Genomic DNA, 12092 nt, shown 5'->3' on the forward strand with positions numbered 1-12092 from the left:
TTAGGCCCCGAAATGCCCAAAAGAGCCCTCGAAAGTCATAGAAGAGCCCCCAAAATGTTCATAGAGTTCAAAGCAAAACAAATTAAAGAGTGTAATTTTAATGCAAGCAAGCTTGAAAAGTAGCCCCCCAAATTATGATATTTAAATATTTTTTCCCTGGTCTCCTCCAACTTTCTCTGTATTAACTTCCTTTCTACAATCTAGCCTTCCATGTAAATACGGTACATGAAGCTATCAAGCATTACTTAGAACAGCAGAATTCTCATACACTAAAATCCCAAGACTTGATCAAATATATTAGTTATTTGTTTGAGAGAATACCGGTATACAAATTTCATCATCAGATTGAATGTAGACAAGGTATGATTTCTAATGCTATTCCTTAATGTATGTGACTTAATTATTTTTTAATTGTTTGAATTCCATATACATGTAACTTCACATATTCAAAGACTTTTGGAGAGAAAATCAGATTTTCAAGAAAACTCAACACTACCACTGGCCTGTCGGCCCGGGCCAGTAAAATTTCAGAAAAATGTTTACTGGTAAGTACGGTCAAGTAAAATATTTGCTCTTTCATTAAAATTTAATGAGAATATTGTAAAGCAAAGTTTTTGTTGGGGTTGCGGTGGATTACTTGTACATGTTTCTATGCGATTTTGCTGTTTTTTATGGGTTTAAAAAATTAAAAAAATTAAAAATTAAAAGATGAAAAATCATACTTTAAGAGGTGATATAGAATTATCGTAGTTCACTCTTATTATCGTACTAAATACGATTTAATTGTACTGGTCGTCATCTTTTCAATTCTTGGCTTTGACTCTAGATTCAACTCTCTGTTAAGTGAATGCATGTGCATGTCATTTGTACTCCGTTTAAAAGTCTTGTAAATGATTGTAATTATGAGTTTGAAAGAATAATCAACTTTCAAAAAAAATTATAATGGATATCAACAGTTAGTTATTTATTTCACAACTTTGACTGAATGGTTTACAGACAATGAAGATTTCAAAAAAAGTGTGGCATAAACATATACATATCAAAACACAAATACACAAACTCAGAGTCGGATCACACATCAACTAGTCTGTTTAGACTGCTAATATACTCCCTGACATACACAGATATCAAAATATTACAGCTAACATGTTTACAAAGGGCACTTTCAGAAAAAAAAGTGTTATAAAAATACAAACATGTATTTCTAACAGCTAGAACTAGTACAGTATCGATATTTGAAACATAAAGGGGCTTTAACAGTGGGACTTCAACCAGCGATGGTTGGAATTACTTGGAAACGGCCTCATAGGTTTGGAAAACTACAAGAGTTTCTAGTTAGCCCTTTTTCTAAAGAAGCCACCTGAATTTTTTTCTTCAGGGGGAGGGGAGGAAGGATTTAAGATTAAGATAAAAGTTAAAAGTAAGATTTATTCAAGGACCATTATAATACTAAGAGACTCTAAACAACATAATCATCATCCCCATTATCACTATTATCATCATTATTGTCATCATCATCATCACCATTATAGTTATCATTATCGCGATCATTATTATCATCATTACTATTATTATTATTACCATTATTATCATTATCGTCATCAATATTGTCATCTTTATTTCTCTCCTCCCCCTCCCCCTTCAATCTAGATAACATTTGTGCATTTTTGTTACTGTTTAATTGTGGTCTGCACATTTATGTCACATATTCTTTCAGAGATCACTGACATCACCCAGTTATTTAGTTAAACTAGTAGTTGCACATTGGGGGGCGTTGCACAAAACTTGTCATCAGTGACAAATTACAGTTTTTGTTATAAGCTACTGAAATCCTCGCTTCTGATTGGTTATCAGCAGATTTGTCACTGATTGTCATTTGTCATTGAAAAAGGCTTTGTGAAACGGGTCCCTGATATTAACTCGTTGAATGCCAGCCACAATATCCCTGAAAGTGAGTTCTACAGAGAGTGTATGAGACTATGTGGCTTGGCAGTCAGGGGGTTAAGTCTTAGACTACTCTTGCCTCAGCTTCTGGCTTGGTCACCTCCGCTCGATACCAAGACAAACAGAACCACAGGAACGATGTACATCCACTGAAATGGAAGAATAAGAAAAGTTGTGTTTAGACGTTGAACAACCTTACTCTCATTTAATGTATGCTAGTTAAAGGCATTGATGCATGGCCCTACATGTTATCAGTGTCTTTGATATAGTGTAATATTGAAGCCCTAAAAAAATTGCGCTTCAAAATGATCATGAAGTGCCTCAAAAAAGTAAAAACCTTTGAGTGACCGGTTTTTACCATACTCATTTTCCCCAATAGATTGTAGTGTTATAAAAACCATTAGGAAAACAAATTTTAAAATTTCAATTTCCAGTCATAAATATCTTGATATTCAGACAGGCGATAGGCTTGTAAAAGTTACTTATGGGATTCCTGACTGACCTAAATGTTTATGATTATCATTGCAGCATGAGCTAAATCCAGGATTTTGTTTCAGAATCTGAGACAATGATCCCCAAGCCCTTTAACCCTATTTAGCCCGGGGGGGGGCTTGAGAAGCCCCCCCCTCGACATTTTTCGCGATAATTTTTTAACGCAAGAAAATCTTGCACTGAAATTTTGTGACTTTTTTCTTTAGAGTCTTGCGCAACTTTTGAAAGAAATTTTTCGAAAATCGGACCTACCATTACAAAGTCACGTGTCCTTTTGTCTTCGCATGTCAGCCCGAAAATCGCTCATTTTTGTGATTTGTGTACAAAACATATGGAAATCTCATTTTTCAAATAAAGAGGTAAAACATTGGTTATTTGGTCTTGTTTAGATTTTAGGTGTTTATTTTGGGGTCAAAATAGTTGAATTATAGTTGGAAATGAAATAAAACAACAAAAACAATAAAATACATAAGTTAAAAAAACAAAGAAATACATAAGAAATTATCAAAACAATAGATAACATAAGGAATAACCCTGGTTTTTCAAATTTTTGTGTTGTATTATTATTCCAAATGGTCTAACAAATATATGTAGTGAGAAAGAATGCTTAAATATGAATAATGTCTGATTTATGGGCAAAAATGTGAATTTAATGACCTTATTTGCATAAATTACCATAAATATGCAAATGAGTGAATTTTTCAAAAAAATTGAAATTACCATAGTATTCTATACACTTCACTTGACATGTATGCAAATTTTCGCGGCGATCGGGCGTTTCACGGCCGAGATCACAGGGGGGGGCCTGAGAAGCCCCCCCCTGGGCTATGCAGTTTCAAAATAGCCCGGGCTAAATAGGGTTAAGACATTGTACAACTATACTCTCAATTAATGTATGCTAATTAAGTCAAGTCCCTGCCCAAGTCTGATTGTTATGCATGCTCTTATGTTCAGATGCCATTGCTATTGTGTATACCCATATAGCCCTAGTCACTATGAACATGACCGACAAAGAAAGCGGACAAAATATACAGTTCCTCAGGTAGACAAAACAACATCCCTTCACTGCTATTATGTAAAAATGTGTAGAACAGGTGTCACATGCATATTCACCTGTTCTACACATTTTTACATAATAGCAGTGAAGGGATGTTCCTTTGTCTACCTGAGGAACTGTATATTTTGTCTGCTTTCTTTGTCCGCCATATTCATAGTGAGTGCAGACCTGCCAACTTCTGGAGTTCAAAAACTGTATTCTTTAATCCAAAAATCAAAATCCCAATCAACAGAAGTACTTCTGTTACAGAAACTTACAATAATATTCTTGAATGTAGACAGGTTCCTTTATTACATGTTTCAATGAGAAACCAAATTCAAGGGAAACAAAAAAGTGGTCTTTCTATACAGGTGGTCACTAGGTTTGACCGTATATGCTTACTTACATATTTTGCTAAGAAAGATCTGTTATCTGGTCCTTTTCCTTTCTCCTTCATCTCTCGTTCGTCTTCCATTTTCCTCACAAATGCCTGTGTATCAGGTCTGTATTAAAGAGTGACAGAAAAAAAATCATCAAATTATATAAAATAAGGTATTCATTAGAGAGTATCCTATTGGCTGGGAAGCTGTCATGTGACTCTCAACATGTTGTTATACTTACAACAAGAGCGTGCAATTTAATTACTTCTTTTGCACAGTAAAATGAATTAAACTGTGCACCTCTCTTCCCTGCATGCACCCATTGTTTGCATCGTCTTAGCTGCTCGCATTTCAAAGGTAAACAGTCCTGAATGTTATCGAGAGGGCATGAATCTAAAGGATTGCAAATACCCCAAATTTTGTTTCACAAATGTTGCATGCATTTACCTCCAAGTTCAGAATTCCCCTTGTGCAATATATTTCAACTTCGCTCTGAGCCTATGTGAAATATAACGAAATTCTGAATTTGTTGGTTCATATATATTAAACCCCGGAGCACTGCAATATTTATTGAATATTCCTATAAAGTCTTTAAGCTGTATAATACACTTTAATGCATAACACATCAGATCATGTCATGAATATATTCTCCACCCCCATGGCCCCAACAGAAATTGAGAAATTTTGAAGGGGTACCTGTACAAGTATTAAAATCACTAAACCGACAACATAAATTGAATTAGTAATGCTTTCGCATTCACATTAGCATTTTGTTTTTTCCGCATCATGTAATCCTCATTCATACAATATATACATAAATAACTATATACTTCATTTAAAAAATGTAAGAGTGAAGGAAAGAATAATAAAAAGTAATGCCTATTTGCAGAAACAAAGTTGATTCATGCAGATATTTAGTCCTTTATGGCTTCTATTCTTGTTCTCTACGGTCTGTATTTAATAAAATAAGAATACAAAATAGATTTTGTTTTGAAATCTAGTACTCACGTTGGTCCCGCTGTAGTAACCTGAAGTGCAACACTCGTGTTGAAGTAATCTAGTAACGATGACGATTCGATGGTGGGGTCGCGGTCACATGACCCGTCCATCGGGACTAGAGACACGCCCAGAACGTTTCCTGATTGGTCGACGCTAACCGTGATGTTGTCCGTGAGACGGGACTCTAAAAGTGCACACTGTATCAATTCAAGGAAAAAAGAAAAAGCAATCACAACATAATACTATGTATATGAGACTATGGAAACCTGCTAGAAGGGATTAACTGACAACCGAAAGTGAAACTGAGCCCTGTTTAAAAAAACTTGTTATCAATAACGAGTTCCAATACTTTTTATAAGCTACTGAAATTGTGGCATATGATTGGCATTGGAATTTTGACTTGTAGCAAATTTGTCAGAGATATATGGCATTCGTTATTGATAAAAAGTTTTATGAAACAGGGCATCTGTCCTAGAAAAAAACAGAAATATAAATATATGAATATTATTTTATGGACAAGGGTCCATATTCATTTCGAAAGATGTCATCAAAATTGTAAATGAAAAGTAAATTTGATTCGTTGCGTATTACTTTGCCTTGCAATTAATGAAATCGACTTTTACTTTGATGACAGCTAAAATTTATTTATAAATCACTTTCTCTAATTAAATCTGTAAAGTTTGAATCTATGTTTTTATGAAGAATTTCAATCGATGTGCATATTGAGCCGACACTGAGTTTTGAGACCATGATCTTTAGGAATTGTGTGTCGGGACTCGGGATTAGACTTCAAATGAAGTCTAAAATTCTGCTCTCCACTAAAATCGATGTGAATAAATTCCATAAAATATAAGAAATCTTTTATCACATTCCCTAAAACTATGAAATCTTCGCGAAGGTTGAATGCCCCATCATGAATTCCTAATAATTAGGAAAATAATGTCTCCATTTATAAAATACAGATCTATACTACACAAATGTACACTATATTGGGCTTTTATTCAAATACAAATTATCATATTATTAAACCGGTTTTAGTTGAGCCTGCATGAAACAAACAAACAAACAGTTTATTTTACTAGGGTTAAGAGTGGCAAATGTAGACTAATGACTTGCCAAAGGACATTGGTGTTTTGAGAATGAACTTACCGCTCTAGTAAAAGTAGAAACAAACTGGAGTGAGCTATCATCAGGACTGGCTTCCAGACTGGTAGGCACACGTATCCTATATATGCCATCATGTTTGGCTAAATCCTGGCAAAAGAAAAGTGGAATTGTATTAGTGAACAGATGAGTCTTTGATATTGATTGCAGGACCCTTTACAAGCAAAACTGATGAGGCTACCGCAGGTTAAAAAAACATTCTTCTTCTCCTTTTCTTCCTCTCCTTCTCTTCTTCTTCATCTTCTTCGTCATCTTCATCATCATCATCATTATCATGATCCTCATCTCCTTCTCCTTCTTCCTCTCCTTCATCAGCCCCCCCCCCCCCCCCCCCCCCCCTCTCTCTCTCTCTCTTTCTCTCCTCCTCCTTCTTCTCCTCCTCCTCCTCCTCCTCCTCCTCCTCCTCCTCCTCCTCCTCCTCCTCCTCCTCCTCCTCCTCCTCCTCCTCCTCCTTCTCAATGATTATATACAGTTTTTATTATCATTATTATCTTCTTCTCCTTCTTCCTCTCCTTCATCATCTCTCTATCTCTCTTTCTCTCTTCTTCTTCTTCTTCTTCTTCTTCTTCTTCTTCTTCTTCTTCTTCTTCTTCTCCTCCTTCTCCTCCTCCTCCTCCTCCTCCTCCTCCTCCTCCTCCTATTATATACAGTTTTTATTATCATTATTATCTTCTCCTCCTTCTTCCTCTCCTTCATCCTCTCTCTCTCTCTCTCTCTCTCTCTCTCTCTCTCTCTCCTCCTCCTCCTCCTCCTCCTCCTCCTCCTCCTCCTCCTCCTCCTCCTCCTCCTATTATATACAGTTTTTATTATCATTTTTACTGTATGACAAGTGGGATGTAATGTTCTATCAGATATTCACTCACCTTTAGTTTCCTTTTCTCTCCTGCAGTCAATGCAGCTGTCTGTACAAACATCCCCTGACCATCCTTATTAGATCGGAAGCTTAGGGTTCCTCTGCTACTGAATTTAGGCGTCATTCCTAGTGCAGGAAGGACATAAGAGAAAAGAGTAGAACTCATCATGTCAAATCAGTTCATTGAATTAAAGCCTGTCTGCACTAGTTTGGCCAGGGCGATTAGACCTCCCTGCAAGGAGACTGACAGGTGGTTATCTCATCAAATAAGCCTTCAATTAATATAAGAAAAAGGGGACCATGGGGGACCAACAGGCACCGATTAGGCATTGTTTGCTATATAGAGGGCGCAAGTAGATATAGGAAGTGCAGTGGGGCTTTAAAATCAATGATACTGCCTGGATTATCATAATATACAAGTAAGTTTAGATGAAGAAATATATCCATCAGATATATCCATTTTCTGTAAAATACGATACGAAAAGAGAAAAGTGAGATCAGTATTCAGTAATATCATCAACTTGCTAATTTCCATACAGCCTTTGTGATGCGTGTCAAATGGTTCATGAAGTTATGCAAAACTTAAGATTCAATTTAAAAAAAAAAAAAACAATGATACATTTACAGGCAAAAAGGAATGCTCCCCAGGGAGTGGAAAATGTGCATACATTGTGTGAGGGTAAGCCTGAATCCGATGACCGGGGTAATAATATATATCTGTAAAGCACTTTGAGATGGTCTGCGGTCCTGAAAAGCGCTATATAAGAACGAGCTATTATTTTTATTTTTATAAAGAATTCACACCTCTTGTGCCTTTTCTTCTGTAAAAAAAAAAGAAGAGAAAGCCATATGATGTCAACGCTTTTCATGGGAGAAGATTTTAACTTTTCAAATTGGGAATATATTACAGTTACTGTTTTTCTCTTCTTTTCAATGACTTCTAACCAGGTGGGTCTTCATCTTTTTTTAAATGTTATTAATATATAGAAGATTTATAATGCAGGAAAACACCAGGGGCCCATTCCTAGAAACCATCATAAGTCTATCTTCTTGACTAGATCTATCACATTGAATTGAAATGTGTATATTTAACACACGTTTCAATGGGATTGTCAAGAAGTTAGACTTATGACTGTTTCTAGGAACGGGCCCCAGTGTTGCCAATTTGAACAGCAGATTTGACTTTGCCATACCTTGATCAAAAGAATGTTCAACCACAAGTACGTAGGTAGTGAAGGCTTCTGGGTCATGGTGGATGGGTAGCCTGGTGTCAAGAACCTGAAGGGAATTTAAAAGGGAAAAAAAGCATGTAAGTGTAGTTTCATTCAGGCTTGAAAACCTTGAATATCTTAAGTTAAAGCCAACAATGCCTAAAAAGCAGTACAGTGTACCTGTTAATCTTCTTCTTCTTCTTCTTCTTCTTCAAGATAATCTGCCTCCTTCAATACTGAAGATTCTTGCAGATGCCGTAACCGTATACTTGGCCTGATTGGGGTGTGCAGGTGGATCATTACACCGGGGTTTCCCCCTACTCTTATAGTTACGAATAGTGCAATGGGTTCTTAACGTGCAAGGGTGGTGACTCTCCTGTACACGGGGCCTCCATTTAACGTCCTATCCGAGGGACAGAGTGTTTCCCACTTGACATAACCTGCGTCTATGAACAAGGGAAGGGGCACGTTAACACACAACACAGGCTTCAGTCATCCGCCCGAGTGGGAGTCGAACCCGGGATCTTTGGTTCGACAGGCAGACGCTTTTTATATCGACTGAGCCAATTCGCCTCCTGAACCCCCTGATGCGCTTTTTCTTACATGTCAATAGGCCTGTTTACTAATGATATGCGAGTGACGTCATAATCCCTCGCACCCTAGCGATTGTTACTACGTAGGGCAAGCTTTGCGTGGTGCGGCACGGTCGCCACATTGTTTTTCCATGCCCGCTACGCTATACACATACAAAGCCATTGCTAGCGACCGCGACGTTTTTTCACCCTAATTTCTACAATGGCATCGCCTTCGACATCGAGTTGTAGTTCCAGCAAGCCGTTTTCGCAGTGGACAGTGAAGGAGCTCACCGATTATTTAAGAAAGAGAGGAGTTACGACATCAGGGTACAACAAACAGAAACTAGTTCAACTTGCGACTGCTGTGGCCGATATCGCTTTGCCCCAAGACCCGGACCTTGCGAGCTTCGACTCCACACGGTCGCTGCGGGAGAAGTTGGAGCGTGCGGGGTGCTCGTTCGACGACCCAATGAAAATCACCGGCTACACCGAGAACTTTGAAAGTATACCAGATTTCGGATTATACGACATTTTCAACTACCTGATAGTAAATAGAACTGACTACGACAGAAAGAAACTCAAAGCATATAATATGTCGATTCCAAAGTCCTTTCTTCCACAATTCTTAATCCATATTTTACACTTCTCCAGGTTCGTCTTTGGTTTGGGGAACGGGATGAAAAACACACCATTCATATGGGGTCTGTCTGCGTACCGTGAATCGCTGTTACACGTGCCGTAACAGCAATGCTTACCTCCCATTTTTGCGATATTTCGTCGGGTTTCGGAAAATAAAATCGAAGATTTGTCATGTACAACTGAGAAAAACTATATTTATTTTAATTATATACCCTAAGGTTGGAAAACAAACAGTTTTAAACGAAGTTTATTAGGACGATGATCAGCCTTTTTTTCCTCGCATTCCCCACATCGCCGTATACAAAGTGTGTGTAGCAGGGCCGTAGCAGACACTGCGCTCGGTTTGTTTGCCAGAGCTTACAACCGTGTGCAAATTTAAAGGTCCGTGAATACATTAGTAAACAGGCCTATTGAGAGCATCAGTCATGAATCCGCAAGACATTTTACTAGTAAAAAAGGTTGGCTTGAATTTGGTAGTTAGATCCAGTCACCGAGCATACCCTAGAGCATACCCTAGCCCTAGACTATATATGGTCGGCTTTTGTCTCTAAAGAGAGGCTAATGAACGGTCTAGTACGCGCATCCATATCCCGATCCCATTCCCCAGTTGCCCAGCGCCCATCCCGGCCCAGTGGCGACCAGTTTGGTGGTGATGGCGTACGGCGTGCCGCTGCCGCTTCGCGTACCGTACAGAACGGATCTCAGCTCAGCTCCGCGGAGCATGATTTATGTCAGGTGGCGTTTACATCAGAATTTAGCAAACAAAAATGGCTCTGATTACATCAAAATACAAAACAGAACTACTCACTTTACGATTTCCGTAGCTTAGTGAAATAAAGGCCGCAATTACAAGACAAATTTGCAAAATATACATGGTGACTGGAGAAGAATTTTTCACACTGATGGGAGCTGCCATCTTTGAAACTGTACTGCACTCGGCTTGTGAGGGCGTAAGCAATATTTTGACTATATCGTTGCACATTTTAAACACTAATTTGACATTTGTATGTAAGAGATTATGTATTTGTCAATTTAATCAAAGTAGCCTATGTAGCAGGGGCGTAGACAACGGGGGGATGAGGGGGATGCATCCCCCCCACCTCACAAGGTGGGGGGGGTGGCATGTACAATCATCCCCCCCAGGTTTTTGGGAATGATATTTGCTTACTTAATAAGTTAGAATGATGATAATAATAGTAATAATAATAATGATAACAATTATAATATTAATAATAATAATAATTATGATGATGATAGTAATAATCCTCATCATTATTGTGTTTATTGTTATTAGCCGCATTCACACGGTGAAAGCCAATTCAGACGGTAAAAAAAAGAAAATCTTACAAGTATTTTGTGGTTATCTTGTGGTTTGGAAACTACAAGATAACCACAAGATTAAACAGGCGCGCGGATCTACGGGGGGGGGGGGGGGTTAGGGGGTTTAACCCCCCCCCCCCCTTGGGCGGCCCAAGAAACAAACAAAACAAAAAAAGGGGGAAAAAAGAAGAAAAAAAAGAAAAAAAGAAAGAAAAAAGAACGCACGCTGGAGAGAAACCCTTTCAAGTGCAAATATTGTGAGAAGATATTCAACTCATCTGGTAACTTAACCAAACACATGATAACTCTGGATATAACTGTGTATTTAACTGTTACTTGATTTAAAAAGACGTTATCATGCACTGCTTTTTATGGTCTCCATTGTGTTAATAGATGCCAGGAACACATCACTTACGGGGTTCAAATAAACACCCCAAAAAAAATCGGCTCGCCGCTTCGCGGCTCGTGGACGATGCTCCGCATCGTCATTATTTTGGTCACCCCCCCCCTTAGCAAAAAGCTAGATCCGCCCCTGAATCATCCCCCCCAGGTGTACGCACCTGTCTACGCCACTGCTATGTAGTATCAACCAGAAGTGGTATAAACATTTTTATGATGTTTCTCTCTCCTCAGATCTTTCTCAATCCGTGATGGAAATGGCATACATAACTTTGGATTATCTATATACAATTAAGTAGGCCTATATACTACAAATATCGAAATAATTAAGTTACAATTAACTTGAATTAATCATTGAAAATAATTCATTTGTAGCGAAAGATGATCGACATCCCCTAAAGATCAATAACCGGGGGCAGAGCCTTATAACACATTTCATAACTTTCATCATTTTATTTTATTTTCACAACGATATAAATTAAGGTACAAAAGTGCACAAATTATAGTAATTAAGGCAAACAAAACAAAATACAAAAGGAAAGTTGTCAATCATTATAGCACATAATAATTATATATCATATTACAGCTATGATAAGTGGAAGCAGAAAAAAGCTGCAAACTATGGCCTCTGTATCCGAGTGGCGGATCCAAGGAATTTCTTACGGGGGGGGGGCACAAAATCGCATGGGGTAAAATATATGAAAATAGGGATATTTTGCAATTTGAGAACCACATTTGGCGCATTATTAGTGTCCACCTGCACTTTCTGGAGAGAAAAAACGAGGCCTTCTGATTGGATAGAAGTTAGAGAAAAGTTATCTAGATCACGTCGCGAGTCACGTCGCGAGACGTTGTATATTATGCTTTGTTGCTGGTAATTCACCAGTAGTACTTGCAAAAATTATCTGGGGGGTGTTTCACAAAGATCCTAAGTAGAACTTAACACTAAGTTGGACTTAAAAATTATGGACAGCCATTGGAGCCGTAAAATGAAATATATTCAAAAGCAGAAATTCAAGTATTTTAGACTTTTTATGAATTCCACATCCAGAACATGAAGTCTCCTTGATGATAGAAAAT

General features: G+C 37.9%; 1 protein-coding gene across 1 annotated transcript; it reads right to left on the minus strand.

Moving 5' to 3' along the window:
* Nucleotides 1-1564: 1564 nt before the first annotated feature.
* On the minus strand, nt 1565-10232 carry LOC105438446 (ER membrane protein complex subunit 10-like). The gene is made up of 7 exons (XM_030989547.1): nt 10102-10232; nt 8062-8146; nt 6879-6994; nt 6001-6105; nt 4861-5048; nt 3879-3975; nt 1565-2093 (listed from the first exon to the last, which is right to left on the minus strand). The coding sequence occupies exons 1-7, from the start codon at nt 10207-10209 to the stop codon at nt 2025-2027; spliced, it is 768 nt and encodes a 255-aa protein (XP_030845407.1). The 5' UTR covers nt 10210-10232; the 3' UTR covers nt 1565-2024.
* Between the last annotated feature and the right edge of the window lie 1860 nt (nt 10233-12092).

The sequence above is a fragment of the Strongylocentrotus purpuratus genome, unplaced genomic scaffold, assembly GCF_000002235.5.
Source record: "Strongylocentrotus purpuratus isolate Spur 01 unplaced genomic scaffold, Spur_5.0 spur5_scaffold_18, whole genome shotgun sequence".
NCBI lineage: Eukaryota > Metazoa > Echinodermata > Echinoidea > Camarodonta > Strongylocentrotidae > Strongylocentrotus > Strongylocentrotus purpuratus.